The sequence below is a fragment of the Ochlerotatus camptorhynchus genome, unplaced genomic scaffold, assembly GCF_037179485.1.
Source record: "Ochlerotatus camptorhynchus isolate MF236.1 unplaced genomic scaffold, CSIRO-AGI_Acam_v1.1 ptg000067l, whole genome shotgun sequence".
Taxonomy (NCBI): domain Eukaryota; kingdom Metazoa; phylum Arthropoda; class Insecta; order Diptera; family Culicidae; genus Ochlerotatus; species Ochlerotatus camptorhynchus.
The window spans coordinates 722,613-739,292 of NW_027040557.1; the positions used below are offsets into that span (position 1 = coordinate 722,613).

Sequence of the window (16,680 nt, forward strand, 5' to 3'; positions counted from 1 at the left end):
TTGGATTCCTTAGCAACAAAAATAAGCTATGACACCGATGATGACCATGCATCAGAACCCTAGTCTTAACCACTTCAAACTAGGGAACAAAGAATAGAAGATTAGGAATCACATAGGTGAAGACTAAAGGCCCAAGCGCAATGACAGCGGAAGCGAAACGGCAGCGGCGGCGGAAAAGCCCGATCTGAGTAAGCCTACTTGCCGGATTGAAAACTAGTTAGAATCAAATCGACTTCGGTTAGGCATCTTGATGTCATTTGTGACAACTGTCAAACTTTCCGTTTTCGTTCCGTTTCCGTTCCGCTTCCGCCCACATTGCGTTTGGGCCTCAACTAACTCATTTTTCCTTGTTTCAAGATAATTCTCGGTGCAGGCAACCCGAGAACTTATCACTATCAACAAGGCATAAAAAGTAACAATGACTAAGATGTGTTCCTTTGATTACTGAAAAATCCTGTTCCCCTAGTTTGAAGTAGTCAGGACTAGGAATCGGTGGTAGATCTTACATCCCATAAGGTACCACGAAAAGGCGATCTACCCACGTTACGAGGCTGACAAGTTCTTAATATAAACGTTGTTTACTTAATAAATTGACAGACTAGTAGTTTTAAGCCCATCAACAATTACAAAAAATGTTGTAGTAATAGTTGTCTGATCTCTAAACCATATTCTTACAAAGTTCCTAAGTAACATTAATCTTTGCTATCAGACCAATTTGACAGATCCTAACTGAAACTGAAAAAACCTATGTATTAATTTAAAGAAACGAACTCAACTTTATGGCTCAGCTCTAGTACTATTTTCGGTCCCAAGCTAATCGATGCACCCCTCGAAACAAAGGAAAATCCATGAACCCCTCATTTTATCTCTCAAAATTTCATAGTGAATCATACCAAACATAGTGTAGTACTAGAATTTATAGTAGAATGGGGTACGTTAATCGATTTGCTTGGGGCCAATAGGCTAGTCAAGTGGTGAGCCAATTTAAAATCATTAGTTTCGCATTGATTCTTGTTAAAACCATGAATTGGGTTCTTTAATTATGAAAAATATATCCGTTTTTATATATCATCTGAAAGAACTTAGTTTTCTGAGCACAGTGATATTTTTTTCGAACCCACACACTTTAATCTCGATTTTTAAATCAAGATTTAAAGCAAAATAATAACTTCACTTATTGACACTAAACTGACAAAATGACAGCTCGCTCCCATACAAAGTGACACCGAGGGGCGCGAATAAGGTGATTTTTGCAAATGTAATCGTACTTATTTAAAATAGTTCCAGTGTACCAAAATTTATGAAATTTTGGGTTTGGTTCCATTTTGAATGCAGATTACGAATATGCATTTAACTGAATACCCTTAAAGAACCCAATTAAACCTGAAAAATGTGAATAAAACGATAAAACAAACGCTTCAGTCGAATTCTGCGTGTTTCCTATGCATTTGAGAATACAAAAGATTATCGTTTTATGCCGTAATTAAGAATGGCATTTAACAATATGTTGCAAAAAATCAAATTAATTTTTCTCCAATCAGATTCAATGCCAGATAGGACATTTTGAAATGTTTGTCTAAATTTAGATTTCAAGATATTTTGAGTGAACCGAATTCGTATACCCCTTGCCTCGAGCGGTTTGGCTCGCATCTCTAATGTCATTTCTGAAGATGCATGCGTTTTGAGCGTTTTGAGTGGTACGTCAAAATTGTGATCTGTCATCCGTCAATCCGATGTCAGTTTTGTTTTCTTTTTCTCCTCGTGAAGAGTGTATGCTAAACCACACACAAAAGTTTTCGTCGACGGTAGTGTGCTCCTGTGGCTGCATTTTTCCTTCTTTTTGTCCGTTCAGAAAGTGCAAAATTCAGGAATTCGTCGTGATTCCGGACACGTTCAGTATCGGAGTACTGCGCCGCGAGTTCTGAACCGTAAACTGAGTTTCGTTCGAAAACAAACAAAAACTGACGAGAAAATGTTCGAATCTGTGCCACGGTGGGTTCGCGTATCCGCCGTGATTCTCGGAGTCAGCATCGGTTCGGAGGTCCTGTACGAAGTGTACCTCGGTTGGAAGTCTTACTGCCAGGAACGTCGGGCTCGGCAGCGCGCAAATAGCCACATTAACATGGTATTTTTTACGAACGAACGTAGCATCCAAGCGAACGCACCCGGAACGACAATGGCCAACTTTACGTCGGAACATGTCTGCCGGATAGTGGCTTTGCTGGACCGGGCGCGTGTTTCGATTAACCTGGGGATGTACATCATTACCGTCTCCAATATCGGTGACGCGTTGCTCCGGGCCGCGAAACGGGGCGTTCGGGTACGAGTCGTCGGATGCTCCTCGATGGCATACAGCACCGGATCACAGATGACCAGATTGGCCAATGCAGGTAACTGGAGATTTAAGTTGATTTGATAAGGATAAAATGTGTTCCCTTCTGGATTGTTTGTCAGCTGGAATGCACTTCCGTTGACCTCGACATTGACATTCACGGTGTCCTTGGAAAAAAGATAACCTTATCCATTTTTTTTTGCATCGCTTGTTCTGGAGACAAAGAACTCTAACATTAATTTACATGAGAAATGTATTTTCCTATTTATCTCAAAATAGTAGCAGGAATACTAATTGTCACTCAAGAAAAAATGATAGTGTAATGTAGTACTTGATTTCGTCAGCTCGAAAGTAAATCCAAAATGTCATTGATTAGTTAAATTAATCATTCCCTCGATGGAGTACGTGAAATATGGAAATTGGACCGTAAAAGGCCGAAAGCCACGAGATCTTTCTAACCTCACAGAACAGACGGAAAACGAATGCGAGAAGAAAAACGAAGGAAACGAGTTGCATCATTGCCTTATTTTTATATCCATGCAGCCGTCAGCAAAGCGGACAGAAAGAATGCACGTGTTTTTGCGAGCTGCAGCGATTTGCGAAATGTCATTTTTTTCCTCTTTGGGCAGCCTTTGCATCCTTTCAAACGTATTTGACAGATTTTGCTGCACTCTCCGAATAGGCAAGGAAATTTATTTGTTCTTTGTTCCGCAGCCTATCCAAAAGTCAGGTGACAAATTTTGGGTCCAATAAAAATAATTTTCTGTACTCAGTTCTCTTCGAAAAAAAAATAGGCATCAATGCAACAATAACAACAACTTGTCCGACGAGCGCTCAGGAGAGCAGCGCAGTGCAGCGAATGCAATAACAAAAAACGAACAAGAAAAAGATACACCACATGGCGATGGTCAGTGGCGAGAGCGAGAGGCATGCGATAATGCACTTTTACATTTCGTGATATTATTTTTTCTTTTCTGCGCTCGCGTTCCTCAGCTGTGTTCAGAGAAAAAGAAAAGGTTCTTCTTTTGCTTCCTCTTTGCGTATGCTCTTATTACAGCTGTTATCAATCAATAAAAAGCTAGGTTGGTAGGCAAACAACATCCATCCTTCTCGGCCTACTATGCGCTGTCCATCCATCGACGTCATCATTGCCTTCTTATCAGCTATTTTTAGTAGTCTCAGTATGCTTGTCTTCAACTAATCTTTCTCGAATCCGATCGATAACATTACTTTTATATTGGAAATGGCTGTAAAGTGTAAGTTTGTCTATTGTTTATGATTCAAATGTTTTCCAGAATTCTGTTAACTTGTTTTGTTCTATTTTAGCATTTTATTGCGGTCAAGTTAAGAGAACCATTGACAAAGATACTACCGGAACGTACTGCTGAGACGGTTAAGTTGGGTCTATGGAATTGTTTTCTTCGACATACCAAGATTTTGATTCTAAATGTTTGCTCAATCGAGAACAGAGGTTTCTAATATACATATTTATTCATCGGACTTTTGTTGTCGAAATGAATTTTATATGAAACGCTTGATCAAATTTTTAAGTGATTGCAGAAATGATCCACCATTTAACACGTTTCGAACGCAAACTGTTGTAACTTAAATTAAATGCCCCGTAACGTGGGTAGATCGCCTTTTCGTGGTACGTTACGGGATGTAAGATCTACCACCGATTCCTAGACCCGACTACTTCAAACTAGGGGAATAGGATTTTACAGTAATCAAAGGAACACATCTTAGTCCTTGTTACTTTTTATGCCCTGTTGATAGTGACAAGACTCGGCTTTGTCCACCGAGGATGATCTTGAAACAAGGAAAAAATGAGTTAGTTAGTCTTCATCTATGTGATTCCTAATCTTCTATTCGTTGTTCCCTAGTTTGAAGTGGTTAAGACTAGGGTTCTGATGCATGGTCATTATCGGTGTCATTCCTTAATTTTGTTGCTAAGGAATACAATTTTGACTGACAAAGGGGCGCGCCTTTGGGGAGTGTTTCAACACTCCGAACGGTATAAATAGCGGGACGTTTCAATTAGAATCGATTCCTTGCGATGAAGGCAAGAATGACGACTGTATAAAAACCGAATACTTCATCATTTCTCAATAGTGATGGAGTAATACGACATGCACTAAACTAAGGACACGGGATATACTACAATAAATCAAATTACTGGTCGCAGTGGTGTTATGTCCCGAACAGAGGAAAAAATTCAATTTGATTAAATCGCAACTAATTATACAAGTCCAAGGATTTGGATAAAGTTTTGAGGTTTGAGAACTCGAAAATTTTGCTTTTGCACAGCCTCAGATATAAAAAATAATGATAGTTTTTCGAAAAACAGGGACGCTCTATGCTGAATGGTTTGTTAGGTCAAATTCTGGAAAGTGAGAGATTTTTACACGTAAATTGTTTAAGAAATCATTAGCTACCTGGAAACTCAGGGAATCTCAGGGAAGTTAATCAACGTTTTTTAGAAGGTTAAGACTTGAACAATTTGAATCTAGGTAATAGTTCCTGGACTAGAAACATTTTTCAAATATCCATGGATAATTTCTTCGAGGTTCTGTGACGTATTTTAGCTTTAGCTTTTTATTAAAATCCAAGGCTTAAAAACAAGATTCTGGATCATTGAGGTTTCGACGACTTCCGGACTTAGTAATAATTTATTTATAATTTTAATATTTTAAACCAGTAAGGTTTGCAATGTGTCGTACCCATGAAATAAAACAAATGAATTTAATTTTGGTTAAGACCCCAGTCTTAAAACAAAAACCAAGGTTGAAATTTATCGGCTCTCGGAAATGGAAGCATCTTAATTATGATCTTGTCATTAGGCTTTGAAATATTAAAAATGTTCCAGACATTCACACTGAATTCAGATCACTGAAGTCGGTTATTTTTGAAAAAGTCGTTAAAATTTAAAATGACCGTTACACGTAAGCAACTAATCAAATCGACAACTTTTATTTTTTATAATTAAATTGGGTACAATTTTGTACAAATTCGGAATTAATTGTCTAATATTTGAATTTTCCATTGGTTTTCAAACTTTTACTAATCATCCTAGAGGTTCTAGACTAAGATACATTTTCAAGATTTCATTCTAAAACATTTATGATATGACTTTTGATATCCTGGGGTTTTGAAAAAAAAACTAAAATCTATTAAATCGAGATCCCGGAATCGAGAAAAAATCATCAGCTTCAAACACCCAATCCAAAATTTGAGTTGTAGCTGTAGGACTTGAAAAAATGGCTCCTGAATTTGCACAAACAGGGAACAGGGAATTTACCTTTCTTCATTGAGTCGACACCCTGATTAACAAATCAAATAAAGCTGTTTTTGTGAACAACTCAAATCTGTATCTCTCATGCATGATGAATCAGAGCGAACATAACCCACCATTGTTTTTCAGTTAATGTAAATTACATTCACTGTAAAGCAATAACAAGATCTGCCCGCTCTAGTTCGGCATGCTTAAGAGATGCAGATTTGAGTAATTTAGCTCATATCAAAACCTACAAAACACAACCTTCACAAGAAATTCTACGAATCTCACGTATTTTATTCCTTTAAATGGACTCGTTTCCAATGTAGTTCAACATAACACCAAAGCACTAGTCGAGTATTGTCCCTTAAAATTGGTTTCCACGAGTTTTTCATGCTTCCTCGTCCCCGTGCTGCTTTTGCCCACAAACTGTGCAATTCGCATGACCTGTACTCTTGAAAGATTTTGGGTAAATCCGAATTAATCTTGAGAAGAATTTTAAGCATAATTCCTTGAAAATTTTGATTTGATTTTATTCTGATTAGAATTCCTGGGGAATTTTGAGAAATAATCCAAAGAAATTATGGGAAAAGTTCCAAGAGAGTCCGAACTAAATGGGAATTTTGAGAATAACTTCGAGTGAATTTTAAGGGAAATTACAAAGTAGTTCTGAGTAGAATTCCAAGGGAATTATAAGGACAATTCATAGGGGAGGCTCCCTTAACTCAGTCGGTAAAGGCGCAGCTACAAAGCAAGACCATGCTGGAGGTGGCTGGGTTCAATTTCCGGTCCGGTCTAGGAATTTTTCGGGTTGGAAAATTTCTCGAGTTCCCTGGGCATAGAAGTATGATTGGACTTGCCACACAATTATACCAATGCAAAAATAGTCTCAATTAATAACTGTGGAAGTGCATCTAGAACACTAAGCTGAGAGCACGCAATAAGCTAATATGCGATATGCAACAAGCTTGAAATGCGAAGAAGAAGAAGAAGTCATACGGAATTCTGGAGACAACTAACAGGGAATTCAGAATAATTCCATGGGAATGTTGGGAGAATACTTACATAGTGCTGAGGAGAATTCAAAGAGTTTTCTGGAAAATACAAAAATGGTCCTGACGAAAATTCAAATGGCATAGTAAGAAGAATTCAGAGGAGCAAAAAATCTCAAGATTTACGAGGTTTATAAATCTGTAAATTTCAGACATTGCTTGCTTCTCCGCAGCAAACAAACAAATCAAGAGAAAATTTTCATTACGTCGAAAGTAACAAAGGGCAAACAAAGTCGAGCTATCAGTGTCAATCGATACTCCTGCTATTACACTATATACTGTCTGAATATAGGATCACATCTAATTTTAAAATTTATTTACCAGTTTCTGGCGGAATCACCTTCCGATTCATCATCCCGATTTCTATAGAGATGCGACAGCGCAGAGAAACCCATGAAAAGTGTACGATCGAACTGTTTGTAGCTAAGATGATTTCGGTGGTCCTAAAATGATGAATGGGCTGCAAGTAAGGAGATCCCAACAAACAGATTGAGTTGATTAACAGCTGAATAAGCCATTTTGTAGCTGAAGAAGCTTATTTTTGCCTGAATAAGCTCTTATTCAACATTCAATGTTTGTTGGGATGTGATTGATAACTCTCCCGAATATCCTGGTAAATACACTTGGACTTAAGTAACATTAGGGAGCCACCAAACGATGTATAATAACTTTTGACTCAAAAACCAGTATTTTTTAGCAAGAAAGCTAGCGATCTGCTTTGTATGATTAAAACCCTGCTTAATATGTTAAACATTGCTATCACTATGAGATTATAAATAAAAAATATTTTTTTCTCGGATCGGTGCGAATGTTACTTTGGACATAATGAAAATTTGCTCTTGAAATATAGTAGTTTCAGCTATGTGCCTTAACAAAAACCTTCATATTTTGGAATCACCTCAGAATTGCAAATTTAAAATAAATCAAGTGTTTGAAACTTTGCAAATGTTTGGCTTGGGCTCAGCTAAGCAGACATTGATAATAACGATATCCTGAATTTGGCAAACATTTGAAACACCAGACTTAAAGAAATTTTCATAATTCCAAGAGAATTGTTGCAGATTTTTCCTCCTTTGAAATACCCTAAGGGTGTGACTGTAACTAAAAGCATTAAAGCATTAAAAAGAACAGTTCAAGATAATGTATGAAAGTAGTAGACTAGGAGGTCCCGAAGAAACATGCTCAATATTTTGGCTCAGGAAGTACCAGACCTTCGGTCCGCGAAAAAATCCACGAGCCCCTCATTAAACTCTGTCACATGTATAGAGCTTTTTTTTCCCATTTGTGGCACAGACCTAACTGGTCCATATTTATAGAGCGATGAGTAAATTTGCCTCATGTTTTCCCAGGTTTTTCCAGGGAAAAAATCCCAAATTTGAGAAAAGTAAAGATTGGATTCACTCAGTACTACTCCGAGACTGAATAAAATTTTCGTCAATTTCCTCATTTTCCGGCAGATTTGTTAGGTTTTCCACAGGAAACCATGAGACAAATTTAACTCATCGCTGCGTTCCTGCACTTTTGGCGATTATGAGTGAACTAAACTCAAATTTGGGTCGTTCTCATTCGCCGTGTAGCTAGAGGCTGCTAAGCCAGCATTTTTCTGTTGTCTGCTATTTTTCACCCACACACTTACACCCAACGCAAAACAAACACATGCGGTGTAAGCGACTGCTGTAAAGCAATACAACCGCAACGTTCATATGTGTTGTTATGGACCATAAATTTATAGACCAGTTAAGAGGGTTCTGTCAAATTTGTGAAATCCCATAGTGGAACCGTTTGATGTCAGTTCCGTGGTTTATAGATGTACTTGGGATCAATGGGTTAGTTAAGTAATGAGCCAATTTAAAATCGTTAGTTTCGTATTGATTGTTGGTATTGACGAAGCTGGCATTTTTCGAAGTATTAACATTTATTCACACATTGTTAGGATAACTTCAACTGCGTAAAATTTAAATGTTGACAACAAAACCGGCTACAGCGAAGGACTCCTGTAGATTGGTGAATTCGCACGGTCTAATGGAATTGAAAGCATGGCTGTGAACGTGGTAACCGTCCTGGCTATCCTTAGCAGTGTTCAATTCCTGGAATAAAAAGTTTGCCCCATTTCATGAACAAATAGCGGAATGTTTCAATATGAACTACTACAATACCCGTGCGATTTTGGCAACAAGGCCGATAATTGTGTGTTCCCAAAATCGAACGGTTTTATTTTGATATTTAATTTACGATTTCGTCGATTTTGGACCACCGTGAGTCATCTCTATGACATAGACCTTATTTAATAGAAATTGTACTCACAAGGAGCGAAAATACATTATGTTAAAAATTCAATTCAATTTAGGCACAATGCCAAAAACGAACGGTTTTGTGGTTTTGCTGCCAAAATCGAACGGATACTAGGGGACCCCAGGGGCCCCAGCAAGTCCAGTATTACCAAGACTCATTAACGCTCTCAATTAATATCTATGGAAGTGCTTGAAGAAAACTAATTTAAGAGCAGGCGAAAGCTCGTGTAAAAGCGTCAAAATCATGAAGAATTGAATTACTGTCTTCAGCAAACATGATCAGGAATAGCTGTTCGTGTTTATAAAAAGTGCTTATAATCCGCAACTCCTACTGTAGCAATTTTAAATCCTATATTGAGAAACTGAGATTTTCACTGAAGACCGACACAGCCCGATCTATCGTTCCTCAGGCCAATTTAAATAATTCAAGCTGAACAATGCATTGGGTCTCTTTCGTCAATAACCAGGATAAAGAACTGTTTCTTGTCCTGTTTGTCGTATTAGAAGCTAGATAAAAGCTTCTTCCACCGAGCTGTGTACAGAAAACAGCTAGGAATGTCTTAACATGGCCTTGAGGATGGGAAAAGAAAGTCGATGAAGATAACCGATCAATGTTACTCAGGACCTAATGCTTGGTTCAGCTTGATTAAACATTAATTTCAAAACAATTCAACGACTTAACTAAACTCACATGCCATATTTTTCTTCTTCCTCTTTTTCAGGAATCCCAGTGCGCTTCGATCGGAAGGAAAGTGCTTATCTAATGCACCACAAGTTTTGCTTAATCGATACCGATTGGCTGTGTCCACGGTGCTATCATGAAGAAAAAGTGCAAAGAAAGGGTTTCTGCTGTAAGGCGGTATTTGATAAAGGTGCTAGTGGGAATGCCTCCACCACTACCAGTGCAGTTGTTATCAGTGCCGGTGCAATGGCCAATGGTCAAAGTGATGGTGATCAAGTCAATGGTTATGGTAGCCCTACCAGCGGCTCTGGTAAAGTGCAGTGCGTCGATGATGGCTCTCGGTGTGTGCATTGCGATAAGCAGAAGAAGAATGAAGTTGAAAAGTGCAAGCTTAAGAACGAGCAAGTTGAGCCGCTCCCGATTGGGGGGTTACTCATAACCGGGTCCACCAATTGGACCATGCAAGCCATGTCCGGCAATTGGGATAACATGTTGCTAACGTCGTTGCCGGAGCTGGTCATTCCGTTCCAGTTGGAGTTTCAACGGTTGTGGAGAGATTTCGCCCATCATCCATTGTTGGTCAGTCCCGCTAGCGGTTAGAGGGGATAAGCGGTAAGAGCTGTTCGGCGGAGGGGACCGCACAGAAAGCGAGAGAGAGGTGAGTTTTTTTTTTCTGAGATAGAACGATGCGCGTGTGGAACAGCTGATCGGGAAAACAGCTGTTTGTATGCACACGCGAGAGAGAGAGAATTAAAGAGAGAACAAGAAATTCGCTCTCTCGATGAAAGTGGTGAAAAGCAAATGTGTGGTGAATAATATTTTCCTGCATTTTATAATAGGTGGCAGCACAAGGCTACCGAGTTCGCAATTTATAGGCACTGAAAACGAATGTTACTCAGAGAGTGAGTCACTTTTACTCACTCGTATGGAAACATTTCAAAGTCGTAGTTTACTGATGCGTTGAGTGACCTACTCAACGGTTTGAGTGATGGCTCAAAATTAAGTGCAGGACAAATTAATCTTACTCAAATTTGTTCCACATGATTTTATGTGACCACACATAAAAAGAATCTACTCAGAAGCATACATGAAATTTATGAGTCAAATGAATAGTATGTGTGGTTACACATGGCTATTCAGTATGTGTCCGACACAGATATATCTTTTGTTAATCACATTGCAAAAAATCGTGTGTGGGACACATAAAAACCATATTTGAAATTTTATTAGTGTAGAATGAGTATGTGTTTATTCAAATATAAGGAAATATCACTCATATTTGAATGAAATTTACTAGTAAAAATTTTCTAACCTACACGGCAAATGAATCTGACTCATATTTGAGTATCGTTCACTCCAATTCGGAAAAAAACGTAGTAATTCTTCGATCTTTTGCGGGGAACTTCTCGAACATGAGGAAAATTTAGAGAGATTTTATTTAGTCTATCAGTATACTCCTAGGCTCAATCAAATGTTCGTCGATTGTCCCCATACCCAAGAAGTTTTTTCTTCGAAAAGCTCGGAAAATTTTACTCCTTCAATTTCGCGAATTTGAGTGAACGATACTCAAATATGACTTAGATTAATTTGCTGTGTGTAGGTTTTCACTCCACTAAAAACTACTCTTACTCAGAGACTGAGTCAGTTTTTTTAAATTTCTAAAAGCGTACACACGTAGTTTTTTTTACCAAGCTCGGCTGTGCAAATCTCGGCAAAAATAAGTTCCACTGAGATCTCAGCAAAAGTGACATTTGTATACTGAGTCTCGGATAATGCTAGTGCATAATGGAAAGCAAACAAATGAAATGTTTACTGAGATCTCAGTCAAACTTGTTATGCCGAGATTTGCACAGCCAAGCTCGGTAGAAAAAACTAAGTGTGTAGGTTACTCAGTCATAGTTTCATAACAGAGTAAAAGTGACTCACTCTCTGAGCTAGTTTCGTTATCACTATCTATACTTATGAGTAAAGTGACTCACAACTGAGTAAAAGTGACTACTCTTTGAGCTAGTTTCGTTTTCGATGCACTGTTGACTAAATTGAGTCGAGTCGACTCATTTTTTAACGAGCTGATGGTTCGTGAAGTGTGCTAACATGATATTGAAGTATACTTTAAGGCGCTATAATAAAAAAGCTATACACGGCCGATTAAACCAAGCCACATTTGAGTTTCGTTCACTCAAATTTGTAAAAGCGTACGCACTTAGAAATTATCGCCGACTTCGGTAATTTTTACCGAAATCTGAACAGCTGAACTTTTCGGTAAAATTTATGCAAGTCAATTCAATTGCTTTTCAGCTACTTTGAAACTAAATCTCCACTAAAATGACTATCAACCAAATGTTTAAATTGGGTACTTGGCACTAAGAAAGTCTACAGTAATTTTAACAAAGTATACATATCTGTTAAAAAATTGAAAATTTTAACCAAAGTGACCAGTGAACCGTAAAACTTTATAACAGCAGGAAAACTATTGGGAAATGCCTTCCATTTTCGATTAAAAATCGGGGAAAGTATACCTCCTTTCCCAGAAAATAAATTGTAAACCTTGGAAACTTTCCAAAGGTATTTGTTTGTGATAGATTTTCAAAAGTCTTTCAATGATGATTAAGAACTAAAAAATCCAAAGTAAATTTAAGAGAATTTTAAAGGATTCTAGGGATGACACCAAGATATATCAAAGAAGAATAACAAAGTACAAACTACGAAAGTCTTATGTAAAATTAAGTGCTCTGAGGACCGATTTCTTTGTCTCCGCTTAAATCTTAAGGCAGGTTTACCCACATAGTTAAACTTGGCTTAACACAAACGAGCGTCGCTTTTGATTATTGTTTAAATTCAAATATAATTGAGAATGAATTTTAACGAGAGTTCTGAGAAGAATGATTGGATGAAGATTCTAGGTCCAATTCTTATAACAATTCAAAATAAGTTCTGAAATTTGGCTTGAAGGAGCTCTGATGAAAATTGCATGAAAATACTTCCAAGAGAATTCTTAACAGTTCGAAATTAATTCCGAGAAGAATTCCAATGGAATCGAATTTTGAGGGTTCAATCTCAAAGAAATTCTGAGAAGTGTTTCAAAGTTATTCTGTGATGGTTTTTTGTTTTGAGAATTCTGATGAAATACTATGGAAATTCTAAGGAGAATACGAATTGAATTTCCAATTGAATGCAGGGGAAGTCCAAGATTACTCTAAGCAGAAATTTATGAGGTCAATTGCATAGAAATTCTAAAGAGAATTCAATTAAATTTAAAATGGATTTACGGAAGGAGCTTCCAGGGAGTTCCTAGAAAAATCAATAAAAAACGAAAATAATCTACTTTAACTAATCATGTGTTATTACTTCATGCGTGAATTTAACGATTTACATAGCCGGATGCTTAGCGTCAAATATCAAACTTGAAGTGGAGATTTTATACGATAGATGAGGAGATTAAATTATTGAGTTGATAGTTCCGTTATAGTACGGCAGTGTGAAAATTGTAAATACAAAGTAGGAAGCGAGCAAAGGACAATTTTGAGGAAGGTACGAGATTCTGTTGTGAAATTCGATTAAATTAGAGGAATTTATGGAATTTGATTTTGAGTTCCATGACATAAAAAGTTTATTTCAAATCAAACCGTATTTGAATTTTTAAGTTACCATATAAATGGTTACTTATTTAGTATTTACAAGTCACTATTTGGTTACTATTTCCGTAATTTTAGTCACTAAAGTCACTACTATTATATCGCATCAGCACTACCAGCCTTGAGATCATATATCCGGGATGGTTTGGATAATCCATCAATGTTATTTTAAAACAAAATTAACAATTAAATGATGATATGAGTCTCCATGAAGTACAAAATGCTCAAAAATTCTGAGTGGACATCAAATAAGATTTCGATTAACCTGTAAAATGTCTCCAGTACTTTTTGTAGAATGATAAATACTTAGGTAACACATCTTTGTATTCCACATGTTTGGCTTATAGAACTTCAAGAAGCCGAATTGAAGAACTTTTAACACTGCGTTTCTCCTGCTGACATACCAAAACAACATTTAGGGTATTTTTTCAAGATTCGATTTTATACGAATTCATGGTTCGATGAGATTTTGGAGATATAGATCATCAACATGTTAGTGTAAATCTCAGTTCATATTTTTTCTACAAAGTAGACGTATTGTAGAGCAATTCTTCTGAATAAACCTAATGCTTATCTCTAAACGGTTATTTTTGAACAGCTTTTTTTTTGCATAAGGCAGGGTTGGTGTTTGGGTTGGGTTTATTTTAAATAATCGGGGAAAAACCGGGAATTGAAAAAATGAATTTTAATGGACTCCCTGAAAATTTATAATTTAGAACGCATTCTCCCAAATTGTCTATGGATTTCACTTCGAAATTCCATGAGAATTTTCCTCAGAATTTGGAAGCTTTTGCATCTTTCTTAGAATTATCTTTGCAAATTTCTTGAGGAGCTTCTCAAACTCAGATAATTGCAAAGACATTTGGAAATATGCTCAAAATTCTCAGTGAATTCTCTCTTTGGAACTTCCTCGCAAATTCATTTAACTTCCACCTGAATTAGTTTTCTTAGGAATTCCCGTAAAACGATCTTCTAAAATAGGCTTCTATTTCTGCAAAGTATTTGTGTGAGCTTTTTTCAAAAGTATTTTCCTTGGAGCTCTTCTCAGAAATGTCATTGATAGTTTGATTGAAATTTAAGTGATTTTCAGCCGTAGTTAATCATTAGGGGTAGTGTCAGGATAATCATATCATGTGTGTCATGGGATATCATCATTATGTTTTTTCGTAGAATTCACTTTAATTCTCTTCCGGATTCCCTCTAAATTATCCCTGAAATTCCTTCAGATTTGCTATAGAATTCCCTGGAATTAATTTTGTTGCGAAAGAACCCGTTTTTGACTGACAAAGGGGTGCGCCTTTGGAGAGTGTTCGGAAACTCCGAAGGGTATAAAGGTCTCGCAATTAGAGTCAGATCCTTGCGATAAAGTCAACAATGACAATCGTATCAAAACCGAATACTTCATCAATGATCAGTAGTGATGGAGTAATACGAACTGAACTAAACTAAGGACATGGGGTGTAAAATAATAGATCAAATAACTGGTCGCAGTGGTGTTATGCCCCGAACAGAGGAGGAAAAAAATTGACCCACCCTAATTCTAAAAAAAATATTGTGAAATATTGGGCTACTGCGATCTATAATAAAATAAAATCGAATGAGAAAACTGGCAACAATCCCAGTCGATAGGCGCTATTCTCAAAACCGCACCGGAAGCGCACAACACCTTTTTCCTCCACATTTCGGCAACGAACATTTAACAATCGGTTAATCAAATTTTGACAGCCCCGTCAAGAAAATATGACGCCAAAGAACAAAACGCACAAATGAAACAAAGAAAAAATCTTCCACATTCACTTCCTTACTCGCACAGAACAGAATGAAACAAAGACGGATCGAGAGTCCGTCCAGGTAGAGGTGCACGTGCTCCTCGGCGATCCTCGTCAAAGACAGCCCGCCGATGCACCGAGATATTATGTGATGCGTGTATGGACCCGGTGCCAAATTACATAATAGCCAATTTTCTAAATTTCGAACCTCAGATCCTGTTCCCATCGGTGAAAGGTGTGCGTGGAACAATATTCCGGTAATTGGCGTCACCGGTTGATGTCCTTTGTTGTATCGATGCTTCCTAAATCATGGCCTAACTACCACTTCCTTCTTACGGCCTCTATTGTGTAGCATTTTCTTGCTAAAATACGTAGTCGTATTTTCTTGCTAAAATACGTAGTCGTATTTTCTAATTCTATCCTTAGAACTAAAGCAGATCGCCTCGCAGTAAGCCGAGAGACCATAAATCGCAGGGTCCTTTCTTTTCGAGACCATTTTTTTTTGTTGCTTTCCTTCTCCTTGGCTAAAGTGACCTCAAGGTGTTTCCTATTTTTGCTTCAGCCCTCGGTTTCCAATAAGCAAGAAATACCAGGAAGATACACTGCTTTTGCAATTCGTTTCGAGACTAGAAATTTCCCCCTCTATAGGGGTCTTCCTTGAAGTTGAGTGATACAAATTCGACCAGGGATAATTTATGGGGTCCGTAACTGTTGTCCTGATTGCATTCTTCTCGCCTCGCCTGCTAGGATGCTTTTGGCCTTGACAGAAAACTGTAGCATAAAAGTGAGCAAAATCTTCCTATGTAAACTTGGATGCTAGGGGAAATGGGATTTTCAGCATTGCTCAATGCTTCAATGCTGCAGATCCCTAAGCCCCGTGCCATTATCTAATTTATTCACCCAAATCCTATAGGAGCACCAGGAATCTTCATTTTGATTGCCTTGCTTCGAAACACCTTTTCTTGCGCTCTGTCCTGGGTCGTCTTTCTCCTTCTATTGTTACGCACTGAGTAGGGAAAAGATGAAATTCGAAAACGAAATGATCTCCTTTCGTTCGAATCAGAATCTGCACCGAGGAGGGATTATTTTTGTCCTTCGTCCCATGTTAATGTAAGTAGAAAAAATCGATCATTGTCGATCCAAGAAGCGCCCGTTGTTTGCGTAAGAAATTAGAGCCGTATTTGTTGTGATACGGTACGGCAACGGAATCCGGTGATCGATGTCTACAGGAGGACACGTGGGTCCAGATCTCTCTGAAAACATCTGCTACCTCTCTCCCGGATTGACAGTATATAGAGCGTCTCGTTTGTTCCGATAGTTTTGTTAAAACGATGGAAAGTGATAGCTATCTTTTTTCAGTTGAGTTGCCATCAATCGAAGGATTAATCATCATTTAGAGGCGGTTTGTTTGATTTATTTCGAAAAGAAGCTAGGACATTTAGAGTTGCGGTAATGTAGCGTAGACGTCCTTAATAATGCCTTAGCAATAAATTAACTGATTTTTTTTTTCGTTGCGTACCAGCTGCTGGACACCGGTGAAACACACAATACCATCCGAATTATTCTTGTTGTTCACAAATAGGGACGATTACTGCAGCGAGTAACTAAAAAAATACTTCACTTTACAATGTTTAAAAATCCATGG

General features: G+C 37.7%; 1 protein-coding gene across 2 annotated transcripts in view; it reads left to right on the top strand.

Annotated features, from left to right (window-relative positions):
- The first annotated feature begins 1,769 nt into the window (after window positions 1–1,769).
- Window positions 1,770–16,680, top strand: part of zuc (Mitochondrial cardiolipin hydrolase zuc) — a 134,509-nt gene continuing 119,598 nt past the window's right edge. The window contains exons 1-2 of one of the 2 annotated variants that reach the window (XM_065216820.1): window positions 1,770–2,390; window positions 9,672–10,293. In XM_065216820.1, the coding sequence (XP_065072892.1) occupies window positions 1,973–2,390; window positions 9,672–10,231 (978 nt within the window). In that variant the 5' untranslated portion in view covers window positions 1,770–1,972 and the 3' untranslated portion in view covers window positions 10,232–10,293. The remainder of the gene's footprint in view (window positions 2,391–9,671; window positions 10,294–16,680) is intronic. The other variant, XM_065216819.1, reaches the window with a different exon arrangement.